The sequence below is a fragment of the Nelumbo nucifera genome, chromosome 3 (genome assembly GCF_055504915.1).
Source record: "Nelumbo nucifera cultivar China Antique chromosome 3, China Antique-T2T, whole genome shotgun sequence".
Lineage (NCBI taxonomy): Eukaryota > Viridiplantae > Streptophyta > Magnoliopsida > Proteales > Nelumbonaceae > Nelumbo > Nelumbo nucifera.
Window position 1 is genome coordinate 4,114,374 of NC_142651.1, and position 21,552 is coordinate 4,135,925.

At 38.7% G+C, this 21,552-nt stretch overlaps 3 protein-coding genes across 4 annotated transcripts; 2 read left to right on the plus strand and 1 right to left on the minus strand.

The window, feature by feature from the left end:
- The first annotated feature begins 6,266 nt into the window (after positions 1 to 6,266).
- LOC104592877 (F-box only protein 6-like) lies at positions 6,267 to 15,895 on the plus strand. Of its 2 annotated transcripts, XM_088900132.1 has the most exons (3): positions 6,381 to 6,539; positions 7,790 to 7,926; positions 14,185 to 15,895. In XM_088900132.1, exon 3 carries the CDS (start codon positions 14,240 to 14,242, stop codon positions 15,431 to 15,433), a length of 1,194 nt encoding a protein of 397 aa, XP_088756258.1. In that variant the 5' UTR covers positions 6,381 to 6,539; positions 7,790 to 7,926; positions 14,185 to 14,239; the 3' UTR covers positions 15,434 to 15,895. The 2 variants fall into 2 exon arrangements, with proteins under 2 accessions (XP_010250703.1, XP_088756258.1); XM_010252401.3 differs by lacking the exon at positions 7,790 to 7,926 and having other exon boundaries at positions 6,267 to 6,539.
- On the plus strand, positions 7,293 to 13,119 carry LOC148800916 (Pentatricopeptide repeat (PPR) superfamily protein). Its single transcript, XM_088902045.1, has one exon. It carries the CDS (start codon positions 7,293 to 7,295, stop codon positions 8,838 to 8,840), a length of 1,548 nt encoding a protein of 515 aa, XP_088758171.1. The 3' UTR covers positions 8,841 to 13,119.
- A 755-nt stretch (positions 15,896 to 16,650) lies between the features above and the next one.
- On the minus strand, positions 16,651 to 20,033 carry LOC104592878 (protein transport protein Sec61 subunit gamma-like). The gene is made up of 3 exons (XM_010252404.3): positions 19,780 to 20,033; positions 19,500 to 19,615; positions 16,651 to 16,839 (listed from the first exon to the last, which is right to left on the minus strand). Exons 1-2 carry the CDS (start codon positions 19,871 to 19,873, stop codon positions 19,500 to 19,502), a joined length of 210 nt encoding a protein of 69 aa, XP_010250706.1. The 5' UTR covers positions 19,874 to 20,033; the 3' UTR covers positions 16,651 to 16,839.
- Positions 20,034 to 21,552: the final 1,519 nt, after the last annotated feature.

The following is a 21,552-nucleotide window of genomic DNA, read 5'->3' on the forward strand; positions in this document are numbered from 1 at the left end:
CGACTACGTCGGGTCGGTTGGAAAAATCTCAGTAAACCGACCCATCCCGACCTGTGAATAGCCCTACCCGTAGTCAAGACACTCTACCCCATCCCCACCCTGTCCCCAATGTCAGGTGGGTTCAAGGCAAGGCAACCACTCCCCAATGTCGAGCAAGTTTAGGGGCAAGGCACCCCACTCCTCATCAAGGATGAAGAATCCTTGAATTTCCTTGCCCCGTCCCCATTATTGGGCGAGTTCAAATAGGTGTAAATCGGGTCATGCTAGCCCAAGGGGCATCCTGGGCCGTGCCCCCCTCCCCTAGGATAGTTTCGGTTGGTTCAGCACAACCCATGGCCCGAGCCTTGGATGGCCCCGTGTTGTGTCGTGGACCGGGTTGGTCCATGGGCTAAACCTTAGGCTTATGGGCTAGGCTAGGCCACGGACTAGGCCAAACAATGAGAGGTCCATTTTTTAAAAAAAATTGAAAAAGATGTTTAAATTTTTATTTCATATCATTTTTTTATGTATACAATTGTTTATATATACAATTAGACCTATTCATGGGTCAGAAGCCCGACAGGTCAGCCCGTCTTAACTCATTATTTTTCAGGCTTTGACAAAATTTCAGGCCATGGGCTCGAGCTCGAGCTTTCTCAAATAAGCTCAGCCCAGGCCCAAGCCCGAACCGATACTATTACATATACAAAAAATTGCTTATGTTATATAAATAAAATATATATATATATGCTTCTTAAATTATTAATAAATATTAATTTACTATTTGATTCCTCTGAGTCGAAGGCTATTTATAGGAATTGAAAATATTTTAACTCCCAAAATACCCTAAAAACTAGCTAGTTTTTAGTTGTTGGGAGAGGTATTTTGGTAATTATAAAGTCATTTATCACTTCACCTAAATACCCCCTAAACTAGTTGTTATATAGTTGTTAGGGGCATTATTGTCATTTTATCTTCCTCAACGCCAAAATACATAAATACCCCCATAAGCCTTTTTTTTAAGTAAAAAGCCCCCCAAAAAGTTGAAACTAGCTGTTGGGGGGTCCCCAACGACTAGTTCTTTGGGTGAGTTGGGTTGTGCCAGACCGCGTGCTAAACTACAGGCTATGGGTGACACGACCCACACTATTGTGTCGTGCCAGGCTGCGAGCAATATGACCCGATTTACACCTCAAGAATACACTCCACCATACATCCCAAACCTTGTATTGGGAACATCTCCAAATGACAAGTGTGCTCTATGGGCCTCCGATGAGAACTCGTTTAAACTGAAATTGTCTTATATATATATATATTTTATAGAAATACCCTCAACATCCCAAACTATATAAGGGGAATTTATGTATTTTGGGTTAGGGGGGAGAAAGAATGACACAAATGCCCCCAACAACTAGTTTGGAGGGCATTTTGGGTAAAGTGATAAATAATTTTACAGTGAGCAAAATACCCCTCCCAACAACTAAAAACTACTAGTTTTTAGGGTATTTTGGGCAATTGAATTATTTTCAATTCCTATAAATAGCCTTATCCTCCACCATTCTCATCACACCAATTCAAAAATTCCTATAAATAGTGCTACCCTCAACCATTTTCAATTCCTACAATGATCAAAGTCACGAACAATAGGAGAAAATGATGAAGTCAATATTTTTTGCATACTCAATAGTTGTATAGCAATTTTTTTAATTATTGTAAATTTTGTTTTATTTTTATTTAGTTTACTTGGTAATTTTTAATAATGCATTTTTTTTATTTTCAAATTGTAATTATATTGTATTTTTTATATTTTATTAATTTATTCCATTTTCCAATTTTCATATTTCATTCATCCAACCATTATATGCTTTGTATTTTTCAAATTTAAATGAAATAAAATTCCTATTTTTCTTCCAATTTGTCATTCACTTTGAGTATTTGTCTCTTTGGCTTCTTATTTGGTTAAGTTTTTTTTTTTTTTTTCATTTCTTATTCTTTTCAAATAATTTTCAAAAGAAAGTTAAATATTTTAATTTACTTAACAAAAAAAACCAGTCTGACCCATTTCGGCCCACGCCCAAGGCCCGACCTGTGACTCAGCTCGACATGGCTTACAGCCTGCCCGATCTAGGCCTGTGGCATGGCATGGGCCCACACGAGCTTGGGCCATACTGGGCCGACCCCAAATTATCCCCTGAGGAGGGCAATGCGGCCTGTTATATATATATATAAAGGCCATACTGAACCGACGTAATCGGTGCCCAATCAATTGACATCCCTATGTTCCTTTGCAATTCAAATTTGAACATAAAAATTCTGCACTCAATATAATTCAATTATGCATTTATTTGTAAGAGATTGACTATAACGATCATAAAAATAAAGCCTTTCCGGGGGTTACGTTTTACACACTTATTTGGTATAAATTTTGTATCTTTCTTGAGCCAAAGTAGTTCGGATTTCCTATTTTCAGCTTATTTGCACCACCTTGCATTTACACCAAATTTGTATTGCATACAAACTGAGCCTAGCGGTGCAATTTGAGTGGATTCTGCTAGATTGAGACTTGAGAATTAACCCAATTCCAATTCTAAGACTTACACCTAGGATTCAAGCCTGGCCCAATCTGAGCTCGAACCCTAATTTACCAATTTAACTCCAACCTTAACGTAACCCAACACATTTCAGGTTGAGCTCAGGTTAGGTTGGGGCCGTAGGGCCTATAATTCAGGCAGTTATTTGGGTTTGAAAAGCCTTTTAAATGTCTTGCTTATTCGTATTTTTTTTTTTTTGAATTCTAAGGCCTAATTTACACGTGGGATGAATTAAAAATATACATGGATGTATCATGTATGGGCGTGAATTCAGGTTAATTATGCACATATTATAATTATAAACAACAAAATAATACTTTAGTACGTATTGTAATTGTATAAATAATGATTCTATATCATATATTCCCTCTACCATCGTCGGACATCCGACCATCTCTTGATTTTTATATAAAAAATCTAGATTTTAAATCCTAAATCTCAAACATATAAAACTTAACCCTGAATCTTCAAAACCTAACCTTCAACCCTAAATTTTAACTGAAAAATACATTTGATTGGATACAATTCCTCCAATATGGTACAGCCAATAATTCTTTTACATTTATTTACGTGTATATTTGAGTGAGTTCAGGTTGAGTCAGTTTTAGGCTTGAGCGAAACCAGATTCAATCTTCACAAAGCCCTTTTTATATTGTGTTTACAGCGTTTTGTAGCCATCATCCAGAACATTTCCGTATCTATAAATTTTATTTATAGAAAGATATTTTCAATGCACAACTGTAAATAATTATAAACACGATGTGAGAACGATTTTGTGAGGAATGAATCTGATTTTGGCTTGAACTACCTATGGCCCCAACTTAATCGCAGCCTTTACATCAATAAAGTCGAAGTTTTTTGGATCTGAGATCTTCCGACCTAAGCCCAATTCATGCAAAAGGCTTGGGATGGGTCGGATTAATCCAACCCTAGCTTGGTTCATACCTAATCCCAAAGCCAACCCGTAGCTCTTAATATATGGGAAACCATTCCATTATTTAGTTGAATCAATCAAACAAGATATCTATTGCATTAAACCATGACGTATTCTCAAAAAGAAAAAAAAAAAAACCCACCATGGCATATGAAAACTCCATATTACAAATTGTTTCATTAATTTCATATATTTTTTGGGCAATTCTTGCATAGTCGCAAGCCGGCAGACTTGGTGAGACACAGCTAAACTGGACAGCCATCATGAACGCATCCAAGTGGGTTCTAGGGAAATTCCAGTGTACAGCCCACAGTTAGTATTCATCATGGGCCAGCCTGGCCGAACATGGGCCTACGAGCTACTCGTTGGGCTAAATTACAAAGCAAGTAATCGACATACAATTTGAAAATGACTCAGATAAGAGGGGGGAAGAAAGAAGTATGAATTTTGCTTTCATCATCACCATCATCATCATGATGGCCATCAATTATCGCCGACATCATCATAATCTAAGTAGAATGATCATCAATGCTTCTCAAAGCCCAACCCACCCATCTTGTCCATGACTTGATTCGACGATTCCCTTTTCCCTATCCGAAAAATCATTACCCACCGCGTCCCCCCCGGCCCTGGGTTTCCAGGAACCTAATCATTAATACCTCTCCTCTCCTCAACTCAATCTTCTCCTCTCTTTATCACCGTAACTTTCACGGTACGAAAATGTCCTCCCTTTTCACCGTTTATCTCCACCCCTGCCACTCCTTACCTTAACTGGAGGTGTTTAATTTTGGTTGGTTGTTACGTTATCTGCTCCATCTATTCCCTTCCCTGACCTTCAAGCAATTCTGCTGTTCTAGGATTTTAATTCCTTTGTTTGTATGGATCATCATTTGACAAATCCACACAACATGATGGGCTTTGGGCCGCCAATCGGAGTTGAGTTTTTTGCTTTTTCGTAAAAATCGGGGTTGAGTTGATGGGTTTTGTAAGTTAGAACTCATTGAAGACACAACTCTATGGTATGGTGACCACGCTTTCGACTTTTACTCACCAAACTTTAGATTTCGTGTGTTAAATAATAATCGATGAACTTGGATGTACGCCATCTGCCTTCGCCCACCACGCTTTTTCTATTTCTTCTTCTCTCTGGGACTTGTTTGGCCTCTTCACTAATCGATATGACCTTCCCTTGAATCGATGGGCAAACATAGAAATAGAAATGATTAAAGAGTGCATTAGTAGACTAGACCAAACTAGTAGGTATATTCTTTCAATCCAAGTTGTTTTTTCACTCATATCGTTGTCATTGTCAATTCCCCTTTTCAGCAGCTTGAAATGTTAACACAATTTGTGTGTGTATTTTTTTTCATGGTTTTAAAAATCAGACCAGACCGGACAGTCAGTCCGTTTGACCCGGGATCTGGTCATGTCTCTTGGTATTGTTTTGAACCCCAAAACTCATTTTATTTTTATTTGAATTTTGAACCATCCGTCCAGAATTGTACACGCCAGCATTTTATTGTAAAGCCTGCAGGTATTGTGTTTATTATGTTTACTGCTAAAGGAATTATAAAAGGAAGCCAGCAAAAGTGTAGAAGGACAAAGTCGAGCCGGAGGAGTATGTTACTCTGGTGGTCAATGATCCAGAGAATCCGATTGCTCTGGTCTCTTTGAAATTTAAATAGTCTTAACAATTAAAATGGCTTAATTGAAATACTTATTACTATTTTGTTTTTATTGAAAGGCAAACAATAAGTCATTCGATTAAGCCACTTCGTCCGTTGGTTGCCAAACGGTCTCTTACGGATGCCAAACGCGTTGGAGTTTGGAATTTGGACCGATAGTGAGGGTAGGTCCGTAGGTCCCTCGTTACTCTCGATTTCGTGATTCGTGAATGCGGGGTAATAAGGGTATTTAAGTCATTACATTAAAATAAACATCATCGCCAAGCGAGGGGCTTTAAGTGAAAGCAAAACTGTGAGGATTGAATCGGAGTCATTAATGGGACGAAAGAAAGGTCTCAAAAAAAAAGGCAATTGGGTGTTACTTGACTTACTTGCCGCGTTATCGTTCATAACACGTGCAGGACGATAATAGAACAAAATCCCTCTATTTATTTTATTTTATAATTTAATTAAAAAACAAGGAATCTCGATCAAATACGTAAACATGCTGATGCTGTTTGAATTGGGGGTATTTTTGATCTCATCGTACTTAAATGCCCTTCCTTGGACTTTGAATATCATAATTGCCATTCATTCGGCTTTTATTAATCACCGTACAAGAAGAATCATGTGTGTGAGTCCTACCTCGGTCTGTTCCGTTCATTGACCAGAGGCTGGAAGCTTTGAAAAGCAAACCATTTCTTGGATATACTATTCTATTCTGGCCTTCTGGGATGGGGTGTAGACGTGGACGTAGTAACCAACGTATGGCTAACAGCTAACTTAAAGAGAATTTATTCTTTTTTGTTTATTTTAAGTAGGTAGGTGGCGTAATTAAGAGACATTACGCAGATAATCTTGTGTAGATGCCGTAGCATAGGGAAATTTCTCCGGACACGTGGCTGCATCAGGAAGGAACAGGAAGAGGGCCGTAGCATAGTGCCAAAGTGATTATGGGAATTGGGTCTTATTCCTTCAAGGAATCCGGCAGTCCGGCTTCCGGCATGGCATTTACGTAAATATAATTGTTGAGAAGGATTAACTTAGGAAGTGGTGAATATGACAATTATGACAAAGGGCCTTCTGATGACGTGGGAAAAGATGAGTGGGCAAAGGAAGAGAAAAAAAGAGTGACGAGGGAGGAGGGGAGGGAGTACTGGAGTCTGGAGGGACGAAACACAAAAAAAGCAAAGAGAAAGAAAAGAGAGGGGGAAGAGGCGAGAGTCTGGCGGGCGCAGAGCATGGAATGGAGGGGCTGGTCATGCTGAGGCAGCTAATCGGACAAGTTCAGGAGCTCTGGGAACTCTACGGCTCTCCTCCTCATTATCTCCACTACCATCACCACCACAACCAAACTCAACAACATCAAAGGTCTTCCTCTCTCTCTCTCTCTCTCTCTCTGCATCTTCAAATTTCTCTCTTTTTTCTCTTTCTATACGCTCTCTGATTTCTGTGCTCTCGTATGTCTTAGGAAATTCATAGTTCGCTGTAAATTATTGATTCAGATGACTACGAATTTACCCATTTTAGTCGCATTCTGTATAAAACATTTTTTTTCTTCATTTATTTATATTTTCCTTTTGTTTTTCTTTCTTCGGTAATTAAATGGTTCCGATTGTTTTTTTTTCCCTTTCGCACTCTTGCCTTCACTGTTTCTGTTTGCCACTTTCTTTCCTTCTGACTTTCGAGTGTTCAGGTCTCATTTTCTGTCTTTAGGTGGGTTAGATGTTTTCTCTCTATCCCCTTTTGGCGTCGTCTTAGAAGAGGATCCTTTATCCTTGCTGAAAAATCGAATAAACTGTCAGTTGAATTTTGTCTGTTTTGTGGCAATCTTGTGTTACTTAGTTATTTAACGTGGGTTTCATGACTGTTTCCGGGTTGCTGTTCCGTCGGATAGGGCTAGCGTGATAACCAAATAAACCACCCAGACAACGTTCAATTGTATCCTCATTCCTCAAAGAAATAGTTTTCATTGTTTTTCCCTCTTTTCTTTTCTCAACCATAACCCATAATCCAAATACTGTCACTTGTGGAAATCGTAACAGCGTTTCAGTGGAGAGGGAAGGAATGACCTCTAACTTTCTTCACCAACTCAGAGCCTGTGCCAAATCGAAAAACCATTTTATGGGAAAGAAGCTTCATGCCCAGATCATCAAAGCTGGCCTTGACCAATGGGGAATCCTTCCCAACAACCTCATCGACATGTACGGCAAATGTGGACTCCTCCAAGAGGCGCTTCACTTGTTTGAGGAATTGCCTCAAAGAGACCCCGTCTCATGGGCCTCAATCCTCACTGCATACAACCAAGCCAATCTCCCTCACCAAACCCTGTCAATCTTCCCAAATATGTTTGCTATCGATGGGTTACAGTCTGATAATTTCATTTTTGCCACTCTTGTTAAGGCCTGCTCTAGCTTAGCTGCTGTTAATCTTGGTAAACAAGTCCATGCCCAGTTTATATTGTCCTCGTTTCCTGATGATGATGTCGTTAAATCTTCTCTTGTTGATTTTTATGCGAAATGTAGATTACTGGGTGATGCTCGTCAGGTTTTTGACTCAATTTTTTGGAAAAATTCTGTTTGTTGGACTGCTATGACTTATGGGTATGCTCGGAATGGTAGGAATTTGGAGGCTATTGAACTTTTACGTATGATGCCAGTGAAAGATTTGTTTTCTTGGACAGCTTTGATTTCTGGGCTTGTACAGAGTGGAGATGATATCCATGCATTAAGGCTTTTCATTGAGATGAGAAAAGAAGGTATTGAAATTAGAGACCCTTTTGTTCTTTCAAGTATTGTTGGGGCTTCGGCTAATTTAGCGGCATTGGACTTGGGGAAACAAATTCATTGTCTCATTGTAGCTTTTGGTTATGAATCTAGTGTATTTGTTAGTAATGCACTTGTTGATATGTATGCCAAATGTAGTGATATTTTGGCAGCACGAGATGTCTTCAATAAGATTGATAAACGAGATGTAGTTTCATGGACTTCAATTATAGTTGGGGCAGCTCAGCATGGACAGGCTGAAGAGGCACTGAGTCTATTTGATGAGATGGTTTTGACAGGACTAAAACCAAATAAGGTCACCTTTGTTGGACTGATATATGCTTGCAGCCATGTTGGCTTAATTGACAAAGGTCGTTATCTTTTTGATTCCATGATTAAGGATTATGGTATCAAGCCTTCTCTGCAACATTATACATGCTTGTTGGATCTTCTTAGTCGTTCTGGACATCTAGATGAGGCTGAGAATCTGATTAAAACAATGCCGTTTGAACCTGATGAACCTACTTGGGCTGCTTTATTAAGTGCTTGTAAGCAGCATGGAAATTCTCAAATGGGAGTCAGGATTGCTAATAATCTACTAAGCTTAAAACCACAAGATCCTTCCATCTACATACTTCTATCTAATACTTATGCCGGTGCTGGTATGTGGCATATGGTGTCCAAGGTGAGGAAGCAGATGGCGGTTATGGATTTTAAAAAAGAACCTGGTTACAGTTGGGTTGAATTGGGTAAGGAGGGCCAGGTATTCTATGCGGGGGAGGCATCAAACAAAAACAGGGACGAGATTCTTGGGTTGCTAAAGCATTTGGATATGGAGATGAGGAAGAGAGGTTACATTCCAGATACTAGCCTTGTTCTACAGGACCTGGAACACCTAGAGAAGTAACAACAGATGTTTTGGCATAGTGAGAGGTTGGCAGTAGCATATGGGTTACTTAAGGCAGTCCCAGGAACAGTGATAAGAGTTGTCAAGAACCTACGTGTTTGTGGGGATTGCCATACAGTTCTTAAATTAATCTCTAGTATAACAGAGAGAGAGATTGTTGTTCGGGATGCTAATCGGTTTCACCATTTCAAAGAGGGAAATTGCTCATGCAGTGATTTCTGGTGATGGTGGTTGATGACTCAGTTCCAACTTCCAACTTAAATGGCAATATGAGATATTAAATAGGATTTTACACACCAGAGGGGTTAAAAGAATTATAAGGTTGCTTGAGACCCTAGTTGTGACACTATTTCTGTTTAGATATATGTCTGGTTCTAGATGTTGTCGGCACAGTTGCTGTTTTTCTTGTTTTCTATTACATATCTTTCTAGATAATAGGGAGCGTTTTCTCATGATTTTTCCTCTACTCTTACATATAAAAAAAACAGTTTCCTTCTTTGTTAAATAGATTCTTTTTTTTGTTCTTTTTCTCATGACATAACGACAAAACAGGATTCATATAACTGACAACATATAGTTGGGACAAGGCTTAGTTGAGTTGAGATTTTCTTTTATATTTCTTAACACATTTTATTCTTTGAATTTGTAGTTGGATATTCTTATTCACTTTTATGAGGGTGGACCTTGGCACAACAATTGGGTTGCTCCATTGCGATCTGGGTGACCAGGGTTCCAATCTTGGAAACAGTCTCTCTGTATGATGGGGCAGGGCTGTGTACATCTGTCCCAACCTAGACACCGCATTGGCAGGAGCCTTGTGCACTGCACTGCCCTGTTCTTATTCACTTTTATCCTCGAAACCTCATCTCCTTCCCTCTTCTATCCAGTTATCTTTGCTCCTTAGATCAAACATCATCAGGAGATTCAGGACCAATGTCTAGCCACTAATGTTGCAATAAAAAATTATATATTAAAGAGTGTAAAGTTGGTTTTAGGCATCTTTGATAACAATAGATCATAAAAAGATTGATCAAATTAACGTTGTTTTTTGCTAATTAAAATCAAGGAACTTTATTACAGTGTACTCTAGCTTAAAAGGCAAGGGGGGAGGTGCTTGGGCAAGCCCATACCCAAGAAATGCTTGGCATGCTCTGTCATATTATGGTCTTCATATTACCTATAAAAATTAGTTTAAGAGAAATCTTATTAGAGCTTCTAGAATTTTGAAATGTTGGAGATGTAATCATATAACTTTTCCTTCAACCTACTTTCTAGGTTAAAAATTTGTCAATTTTGCATGATTCTGTGTTGTCTTGTTAGATAGGTAAATAAGTTGTCTATTTAACAAGACCAAGACCTTGTAAATCTAATATACTTTGAATGAACTATGGCCATCTTATAATAGGGTGTTGCAGTCAATCATGGATTTTGGTCTTTTTTCTTCTTCTGGTTTCTCTTAGAATTGTTTTTAATGTGTTTGGTTTTAATAGGATTACAAATTATTCTTTATAGTTGTTTTAAAAGTTGGTCCTTATTTGAGTGTCCCTGTTGGTTTGCCTCAGTTTTTTAAATAGTAAGACAGTGATTGAGGCTATGATGAACATAAGTAGGCACTAAAGAGGGAGAAAATGGAATTTATAAACTTCTAAAGATAAGAGAAAGGAAAAACAGAGATTTAGATCATGTTAGATATATCAAAGAGGATAATAACAATGAGAAGTAGATGAATGGGAAACTAGAATGATAAGATCAAATGAAAACATATTTTTAGTAACCTAGGACTAGTCCCCATAGGTGATAAAATGAGGAAAAGTAGACTAAGATGGTTGGGCCATGTGCAAAGAAAAAGTGATTCATTACAACTTAATGAGTCTAAGAGAGCTAGGGCAGAGCAAAAAGGACATGGGGGCTGGATGGAGAAGGTGCGAGTGGATGTCAGGAAGGTGGGGAAGATGGAGAGAATGAGTGTCCTAGACGCCAGCCTAGTCGGGAGATTTGTAGGAAGGGAGATGGGTGCTGGAAAAGTGGAAGCTTGGGCGGTTTTGGAATAGGGACGGGAGAGAGTGATGGGAGTGAGAAAACTTGGTGGGGGTCTGATATTGTTCATGTTTCACAGCAGGAAAGCAGCAGATTGGGTGTTGGAAGTAGAACGTTCGAAGACTAGTGAGGTCGAACTTCGACTAGGAAGGTGGCACCCGACAGCAGGGGTGATTGGTAATGGAAACACCAGAACCGCCTGCTGGATTGTGGTGGCTGGGATTCCTCTGCATGTGTGGTGTGCGCTGACGTTTCAAGAGATTGGAGAGAGGTGCAGAAGGTCCCTCACTTATGACCCAAAAAATCGAACCTGGGATAAAATGGATTTGGCGAGGATCCTAGTGGAAATGGAAGATGTGCCCTGTATCCCAAACTTGATGAGGCTTAAATTTGCTGGGAATGCTAGAAGATTTAAATTACATTCCTTTGAATTTTGGTGAAAAGATAAGACGATGTTTCTGTTTTCTTTTTTGTAAGTACAGCTGAACAGCTTCCGAGGAGCGGAACTTGTTCATCCTTTCCACCCAAATATTTATATTTAAGTGGATATTTATCACTATTTTGCCCATTGAAAGCTTCTTTGTGTATGTCCCGTTTGAGTAGATTATCCTTGCTTTAGCATGGTCAGTAGCACAGCAAATATTTCCTTATCTATGTAGTTAAATTTCTTTTCTGTTAATAATAGTGGTGCTTGATGAGTGGGTGGATTGCCATATCTGCTCAACAGCATTGGTTACAAACATCCCTTGTAGGCATTTTTTTTTGGTAGTATGTGGTATTTGGTCTCATGGTATGTGGATGATTGAAGTAGGAGGTTGGTGGGCTGAGGAACTGACTATATATTCTGCCATTTGTCCCTATTGTTTCGTCTTCCTTTTTTTTTTTTGATCAATAACATCATCTTCATTAAATTAAGAGAAGAGAGGGAAAATAATACAAAGGGAAATAAAATAACTTGGCTCCCCAAAAACAGAAAACACAGGGAATGCAAAGAAAAATTAAAAACTAGCCCAAAAAACAGCCTCCCTATTCACTCCTTGCTTGGCCAACCCATCCGCAAATGAGTTGGCACTCCTCTTCACCCAGCTGTACTGAATCTCAATGTCCCTACCCAGCCATAAGAACTGTTTTTTCTCATTGTTAAAGTTCCACAAACCACTGTCCTCTGTCTTCAACCAATTAACCACCACCTTCGAATCACCTTCCAGAATCAAGCGGCTAATATTTAATTCTTTTGCTCTTCGAATTCCTTCAAGCGCTGCAAGGATCTCAGCCCTAAGAGAGTCACCTTCTTCAATAGGGCCAGAGAATAAAGCAGTAACAATCCCTTCCTCATTCTTGAAGACTCCAATCCCAGAGGGCCCTGGATTCCTTACACTGCTGCCATCAAAATTCAGCTTTATAAAGCCCGAGGGGGGAGGGGGCCAGAACGGACAAAGAGTCCTCTTGCATCTAGCAGTGGAAGCAATCTCTTTCCAGTTTCTTAGCAAGTCGTCCATAGGACAATCTGAAAACAACTCCAAAGATTTTACCCAGTGGACAGCTCTTAAAAGGATTCGATCTAACAAATCTTCCAAAGTTTTTTCCTTGTCAGAAAAAATGCGTGAGTTTCTTTCTTCCCACAAAGACCAGCATACCGCTGCCCTAATACACCTCCACATAGTCTTCCCTCGCTTCTTAGGCCAACTGAAAAAAGAAGGAGAAAACAAACCTTGGACAGTCTCCGGAGGATACCAAGAACACCCAAAACGGGAGAAAACCCACTCCCAAACAGTTTTAGCAACCTTACAAGAGACCATGAGGTGGTAGCCAGATTCCCCATCAGCTTTACAAAGAGCACATTTATTAGGAAGTAGACAATAGTTGGGTCTCTTTCTTTGAAGTAAGTCTAAAGTGTTGATTCTTTCTAGGAAAATATTGTTTCGTCTTCTTCATGACTATCTGTAGTGAATTTTAGCAAAGATGGTTCCATGATTTAGATATTTACCATTGATATATAAGTTTGAGAATGATATAAATCAAGATACATCATCATCTGCTTTTCAGGGGCCTAGTGACTAGGTCTTGCCTCGAGTGATCATCAAATCTATTAAGTTTGAGATGGAGTTATAGTATAGCTCAGCAATTTCCTCATGTGCGTGTGTTATACATATTGGCATGTTTTTACATTGTAGAATATTTATACATCTTGGCTACACTCCCTTTGGAAAATTTTCATGTTTGCATGTGTATTTCATGGTCTTTTTAGGTGTTTCTCGAAGGTGTCTCAGACATGGAAGAATTGAACAAATGAAATGATACATATTTTACGGACTCCAAGGGTACCGGAACTAGCACAATAGACCTTTTAAGAACTTGTTAGTATAGGAGTGAAAAAGTACATCTTCAAGAGCACAAATGAACCAGGTGTTTGCACTAAGACATGGATCAATTGCATAAAAAATATACAATAGACTCCTCCCCTCCGGGTATGTGTACACATGCAGAAAGTAAAAAAAGAAAAAAAGAAGAATCATAGTTAACCAATTAAACCACCATGGCCCAGCCCCTAGACTTGATACAAGAGAATAAGGTTTCCATTTTGTTAGAGGACCAAGGTCCTTTATTGCAGTCCCATCTACCTTGTCTAGTATTTCTAGCATTTCTTTCTCCTGTCTTACTACCTCACTCTAATTGTTTCTGCACCCATAGCAACTTTTCCCTTCCCTTTTCTGTCACTAGATTCCTCTTGCTCACCCCACTTCAAATATTCCAAGCCCTTCTGGTCAATTCGAAGCCTCTGATTTGTTTCTTTTCTTCCATGTTACAAGGATATGTTGGTACGAGTGTTGGAATTGAAACAAGTACTAGGTGTTGGGTTTGGTAAACTAAAAAAAAGGTTTCCAGGACTTGGTAAGTATATATTTTTATGAAACTTATAGCCAGCAGTATTTTCTCGTGCCAGTTCTACCTTCTCTGAGAAGTACAATATGGTGGCTGCAGTTTAGTTTCAAAGAGTTTCACCTTAACAGATTGATTAAGAATATATTTTATTTATTTGCTTTTCTGTTCTCTCATCCTTATATACGATGTTGATGATATATTGATATTACTTGCCTTGGCTTCATGTCAAGATGAGCACTCCAAAACTAGTCCATTCTTGCGCATTTCCCTTGTACGTGCAAATGCACATATCACCAAACTAGTGTCTGACATTTCTTATTTTGTACATTTTTCTGGGTTCCAATTTGCGCATATCCATTGATGATCCATAGAGCAAAGCATTGTGAAAAGGAATATAAATAAATGTGATACTTTCTTTTGCCAGATGGTGCTTCCTCCATCCTGATAATAGCTCTGTGGATGATGGTTACTACAATCTTATGATGGGGGGAGGAAAGTCCAGTGAATTCAAAATGGTAGAAAACTACAAGCCACCACCCACCAAGAAACCTCGAAGAGAACGTAATCGAGGAAAGTTGCCTGAAACTGCTGGTTCAACCGAGGTAATGGAACAGCATATCTGGAAAGAATTTCCCGAGGACCTGTTTGAAGCTGTTATAGCAAGACTCCCCATAGCTACATTTTTCCGGTTCCGTTCAGTCTGTAGGAAATGGAATTCTTTGCTTACTTCTCATAGTTTCTCTCAACATTGTGCCGAGGTTCCACAAGGCCACCCGTGGTTCTATACCATTACTCATGAAAATGTCAATAGTGGAGCCATGTACGATCCTTGTACAAATAAATGGCACCATCCTTCCATCCCATCTTTGCCCACGGAGGTAATCATACTCCCAGTGGCTTCAGCAGGTGGTCTCGTATGTTTCCTAGATATTGGTCATAGGAACTTCTATGTATGCAACCCTTTGACTCAGTCGTTCAAGGAGCTGCCAGCAAGATCTGTCCGTGTCTGGTCTCGTGTGGCAGTTGGGATGACTCTGAATGGGAATTCCACAAGCGAGGGCTACAAAATCCTCTGGGTCGGATGTGATGGAGAGTATGAGGTCTATGATTCGGTGGAGAACACTTGGACTCGCCCAGGAAGCATGCCATCAAACATCAAACTACCACTGGCCCTGAACTTCCGGTCACAGGCTGTATCCATTGATGGCACACTATACTTCATGCGTGCTGACCCAGAAGGGATTGTATCTTATGATATGATTAATGGGGTTTGGAAGCAGTTTTCAATTCCATCACCACTGCATCTGACGGACCATACCCTCGCAGAATGCAGGGGTCGGATCTTGCTTGTTGGATTGCTGACAAAAAATGCAGCTACATGTGTTTGCATATGGGAGCTGCAGAAGATGACGCTCTTATGGAAGGAGGTTGACAGAATGCCAAATATCTGGTGCTTGGAATTTTATGGAAAGCACGTTAGGATGAATTGCTTGGGTAACAAGGGATTGCTCATGCTGTCTTTGAGATCGAGGCAAATGAACCGTTTGGTTACCTACGATGTTGCAAGCAGGGAATGGCGGAAAGTTCCAGGCTGTGTGCTCCCACGCGGGAGGAGGCGACAGTGGATTGCATGTGGAACTGCGTTCCACCCATCCCCGACTGCTTTGGCTTGATCCTTTTCTTTTTCTTCTTCGTCTTCCCGTTGCTCGCAGACTCGCAGTCGCAGGTGGCAGCATCATTTTGCAACTGATGAAGTTTCATGTCCGCCGCTATGGACACTTTTCCTAGTTATATTGGCCTAGGCTCTTGGCCTTGTTTTAAGTTTGTCTTTTCGGCTTTTCACTGTAATCGATGATCTTGTGGCGACAAGGACTATTCTTATGCTGCTGCTGAGCGATGCTAATGCTAATGGTGTGTTCCAACTTCCAAATGATGATGGTGATGGTGATCAGGGATTCGGGAAGATTGAGGACGATAATGATGTGGTTTAGTTGATGATAATCTTTCCCGTTGTTGCCTTGTATAGAATAGACAAATATACGGTATTCTCCAACCTGAGATGATGATCTTTCCCGTTGTTCCTTTCACATCAACAACGTTGCAGAACGCGTAATCTGAAATAGAATTGGCATTCAGATTTGGCGTTTTATGATACCTGGAGATGGAAAATATATACCAATGTTGCTCATGGCACCTGCGCAGCCATTTTTTGCTCAAGATTTCTCAACCGTCTTGAGATCATATGCTTTGGTGTTTGGTCAGCTCGAATACCGGCCGGGGTGCTTTTATAGGTTTCAAACTAGCAACTTTTACAGTATAAATCATGGACACTTATATGATAAAATGTAGTTACTTCCAATCGCTGCAGCTTTCAGAAAAATGAGATCTTTCCGTGAAATTGAGTTGAGCAGTATATGGTTATAAACACCCATTTTCATCAAGTTTTCCTAACCCCGGCCAACTCGATTCTGGACTCTGGAGTCTGGACGGATGCTTATTGAGCAAAAAAACTTGACATCAAGTTTTCAAATACTTCACTCTCATTCAGCCATTGCCCAAAATCTACATCACATAACCAGATCCACTTGAGTTAATTTTAACTTTTATTGAAGGGTTCACTTTCCCAAGCTATGTTTTCTAAGCATCATTGGCATCTTAATCGACCAATTCCAAAAATCAGGTCCAAAGACTCATAACTGACCACTTCAACCAACTATCCTTGCTAGACGATCAGATGAGTCTCAACAAGGTGAGCCTGAGCTTGTACATTTGACCCTCTCTTATTTCTGCATTTATATTTGTCTACACTAGTATGCAACCTAGGGTTGTGTTGCCAGTCTGAGGTAATTTCAAACTGTGGAAGAGAAATCTGTGGATGACAGTTTAGAGGTACTTCTAAAACAACACTGAAAAACAATGCTATTGGTTGAAAGATAACCAAATATTCAAAGGGAGAAATCAATGCCTAATTCATTAGTACAGGAGTACAATGTAAATTGATTTTGGAGATATCAACTCTTCAAAAAGGAAAAAGATAGACCATTGTGAGATGCGCTGTTACGCTGTATATCTCCATCACCTGCAGTTTTGAAACAAAAATTTATATGGTCAATTAAGCTCTGGCCCAAAGAGAAACATATTTCAAGAACTAAAACAGTCCCAAAAACTAATTTATGGCCAAAAGACTAACAAATTTAAAGACATGACACCAGCAAAACTTACAACCAATCAACAGGCATCATAAAAGTAGTAACCAATCAGGTGGATTTTCATCAAATTCACTGGGGGTTGTGATTGGTCAATGCTTTTCCAGTATCATGTCTTTTCGGCATCATATATTTTCCAGAATCTTGATTTTAGCATGTTTCAGTCCAAAGACATGTAAGCCCAATTTACAATCAAGATGTAACCAATCATTTACACTGAACTCCAACCGTATGGGTTTGGCTACATGAATCTATCCTATTCTGGAGCTTTTACCATTATGCACTAGAATGGCAGGCATTGCATAATTTGTATGTTCCACTTTTATTGATATTTACAATACCTTTCTTCTTCTTTCCTTTTTATTGTCAGAGTAACACATCTTGGTTCTGTAACTCCTGCTGTCACACTTAAAGCCAAGCCATATTCAATAACATTCATATTCTATTGGCTTATAGCTGCTAATAGTGTAAAATGTATTGAGGTACAGCAACTAGCTAGAAGGTTGGGGATATCTTTTCACTGGGTTCAACAATCAGCAAATAGGCTAGTTGATGACTAGTCTAGCAAGGAGCATAAAGGGACGAGCTATGTTTGAGAAATATTACATGGGGTTAGGAACACAAGGCGGGAAAATATGTAAAAAGGCACAAGGCTTTGGGGTAGGCAGCAGGAGCTTGCCTAGCCTTTAATGGGGTGCAAGGCACATAGTCTTTTGTATATCATTTTTTCTCTCACAATTAATGAAACATTTTCACAGTTACCAATCAAATAAAAATGTTTTGACTAATATTTTCACATTCTGCAAGGAAGTTACTTTTCTCAACCATAAGAAATAAGGTTATACCTCTCCATAGTGCTGCAATAACTAAAACCTCAGCTACTGCAGGTTCATAATGGCAAAATAGATAAAAGTGCCTATGAGCAGATCACATCTATCACCATGTCCGGCTGTTTGTTTTGAACTTTGGACAATTAATGATACCATTCACAGATAAGACTGAACATCAAGGAAACCTTCTATGAAGATGGAACAATTTTCTACTAATGTAACCACAACTCTGAACTCCCAAGGATACTTGGAGATGTATGTAAATCCTCAATATAAATGTGCTCTTTTGCCAAGGATAAAAACTATAAAAGTTTTCAATACAACACCGACAATCTACTGTACAATAAAATATAAAGAGTATAATTTAAGTACATTAGACTCTGGATACATTTTCTTGAATTCCAATCTTGACAAAGTTGCCTGCTTTTATCGATAAAGAGAGTTGTACAAGTAGAAATCTGAATACTTTCTTCGGTAATAATTTTAATACAAACAGAAGAAAGAAAAAAAGGAAGTTACAGTTGTTCCAGATTTCCATTTGTTTTTTTTTTTTTTTTCTCTTCTATTCATAAGCAATATAATGACACTTTAATTACCACAGATAGGATTTTTTTCAACTGCCAATTGATTAAATTTTTATAAGAAAATAAAATGTATGCAGCCTTCTGCTGATAAAAAAATATATATGTATGCAGCCTTCTAGCAGCTTCTTAATGCCCCTTTCAGAACCAGTGTTGCATAGATTTTCCAAAATGGATGAAATGCCTGTATCAGATGTACACCAGTTTCCAATACTCCCTGGATAATTGCAAACACCTCTACATAACATTCCATTTTATCCTTTCTTATTTTACATAATCAACAGTTGATGAGGATGATCATGATGAATACCCTTTTTTTGCCTATAAAACATTGCCTAAGTAATAAAGATTAATTTGGATATTAGGATTAAAATGGAAAAGCATATGCTATATATAGACTATTTTAATACCATACACTTTTCCATAAGTATGCTATCGAGTCAAAGTTAGATTCAAAGATATGTGTCAATTCTGATTCTTGTTTCTGTGTCCATGTAACACTGCTCATAACTACTACTTCCAGAATCCAATTCCTGCTTCAATCATACAACTGAAAACCAACCAAGGCAAGATACCCTGCTAAGAATGATAATTCGTTTGTTTACTTTTCAAAGTTTTCAAGTAGGTTTCCTCTAAGAGACTCGAACTAATAACCTAGAATAGTATTTCTTAATTCTTATCCAACTTAATATGTCCATTATCATTTTTCTTACCCCAATAGCCACAAATCCTGATTAGTGAAATTCCATATTTGTCAACATGCATGAATTTCAACTGCCTTCTTTAAGGGTCACTATTACCTTCCGCATGGCTAACGGCGGCTCCAGGGATTTCCTTATCATCACAAAAACCTTCTATTTCTTTGGACATTTTTTTTGATAAGTATTTTCTTTGGACAACATTAAATCTATAATGACATCAATTCTAATTTCTCCAAGCCTCAGAATCTGGGGCAAGCTTTACTACGGGAAAAGACAATATAGTTCTTGCAGTAACGCAGATTAATAGGGGAATTCACACATGCGAACATTTTTCTTTTCCTTTTTTCATTTGAGTCGCAAGCATCAGATGTTTTATATAAAGAAAGCTAAGAAATGGATAAAACCAAGTTTCGATATTTACCTAACCGGACCCAACGATGATGTTGTTGATAGGGATGAAGATCAACTTCACGAAGAAGCCTACGAAACCCATCACAACGAACCCAATAGCAGTACGGAATGCAACCTTCGCGAATTCTAATCAAATAGAACCGATTCCGAAAAAGAAATCAGCTAAAAAAACATCAAATTACGAAGATCTGATGGAAAACCAGATAGCAGAAAATGAACACCCCCCCCCCTCAAAAAAAAAAAAAAAAAAAACCGAAAACTAAACAGAGAGAGGTTGAAGATCAATTTACCCTTGCGATCGGGTTTGTGGCACCTCTTGACGAGGCGAACACTGTCCTTTGCGAAGTCTCTCAAGGGATCAACAACCGAATCCAAGGCATCCATTTCGTTTGGTGAAGAAAGAGAGAGATTAATATGAATAGAGAAAACCTAGATCTGAAAATTCAGAGAACAAAAACAACAGCCGCGAAGATAAAGAGGGGAGACGCGGAAGAAGTCAGCGACTTGTATAAATATACAACTCAAAGAGGTCGAGAAAAAGGAAAGAGAGTCGGAGAGAGAGAGAGAGAGGATTTAGCTGGGGTGAGCAAGAAACCGAAAAACCGAACATTTGAATCGAACCGATACCACCGGTTCGGTTTGAAAAAGATCGAACCGTGAGCACCCCTAAATTTAGCGAAACCAACTTATGCCACATGCACGGACTTGCTGTCTGTGCATCAGCCATTAGTATAATTGTAAAAGACTATAAGACCATAGATCGTAAGTCAGGCCGGGTTGAGGGCAACCCTAACCAACCCGAGTTGTTGAACCCTAACCCAATTATATGACTTTGGGCTAGACTAGAATTGGGTTGAGTTGAGCTTGGACTGGGTTGAAGCTGATCCAAATTTTCATTTATTTTTGTCAAATGTTCAATTGTGATGTTTTAGAAGTGCCATATATCATTTATCTCAAAAAGGCCTCTTTTGTGGGTAAATGCACTTGAATCATGATTAACAATTTTTGGGACGTATGGATAAGTAATTTATCTAAATCTGTGGAGAGTATTCTTTCCATAGATAAATGAGCTGTTCGAAAATTGTTCTTTTCTGCAAAACCCACTAATACCGAAAAATGAACATGAATTTATTTCTTGTCCGTAGGACCTACCAATTTACACGCTCCTCCTTCCCAAAAAATGAATGAGGTTAAAATATTTTGTCTTCAAATTTAAAATTATTAATAGATATACATAAACAAATACATTCATTCATTAACTCATACATTATATATATATATATATATACACACACATTTGAAGATATATGGGATATGCATGAGGGTGAAATCAGATTGCCCGAATCCTTAACACTAACTCAATATGAAGTTGATATAAACCCAGACTAACTTTCTTCAAGCTGGGTTGAGCTTAACTGGATTCAAATTGCATCCCTACTTTGGGTTGGGTTCCTCTATATTTTTTGTCCTCCCTATTAAACCTGATGTTATATTCTATGGGGCAATGCCTATCCAGCTCTCCCATCACATGTCTGCAAGTGGAAAAGGAAAATATGATATATTCTACTTCTACCATATGAAAACTCTGATATGTCACTTATTTATGGGTGCCATATTGACAAACCCAATCTTTGGTTTAATTTGGTAATCACTTGAATGGATGGAATTAATTCATTGCTCTGAGCTCTGAAGGGGACCGGATCTAATAGGTACAACATAATTAAGCATATTAAATAAGTATTAAAAGTGGGTTTTAATCTTTTTTTAAAGATGTCAAGAATGGGGTGAAGTATTTTAAGGAACAAGTGTTAAAAAAAATTTTATGTGCTTATTGAATGTGCTTATAACGTTGTGCATGTCAGATCCGAACTGCTCTCGAAGACCACTTGATGGCCTTAATTTTTGCAGCATAGGGTAATTTGCTTACAGCATTGGAATTTGGGGATGAAAGTTTCTTCATGCAGAATGGGCTACCAAAATGCCCCAATTTTAAATGTGTCTCAGTATTACTTCTGCCAGATGTAGAGATCAGGGATGCAACTTGTGATAATCTAAAATCCAAC

What these genes read in the sequence shown, in the direction of transcription:
- LOC148800916 (XM_088902045.1), top strand. Translation starts at nt 7,293, where the DNA reads ATGGGAAAGAAGCTTCATGCCCAGATCATCAAAGCTGGCCTTGACCAA.
- LOC104592877 (XM_010252401.3), top strand. Translation starts at nt 6,415, where the DNA reads ATGGAGGGGCTGGTCATGCTGAGGCAGCTAATCGGACAAGTTCAGGAG. An exon ending in CAAACTCAACAACATCAAAG is followed by an intron (nt 6,540 to 14,184) that starts GTCTTCCTCTCT and finishes TTCTTTTGCCAG; the next exon opens with ATGGTGCTTCCTCCATCCTG.
- LOC104592878 (XM_010252404.3), bottom strand. Translation starts at nt 19,873, where the DNA reads ATGGATGCCTTGGATTCGGTTGTTGATCCCTTGAGAGACTTCGCAAAG. An exon ending in CCACAAACCCGATCGCAAGG is followed by an intron (nt 19,616 to 19,779) that starts GTAAATTGATCT and finishes CTATTTGATTAG; the next exon opens with AATTCGCGAAGGTTGCATTC.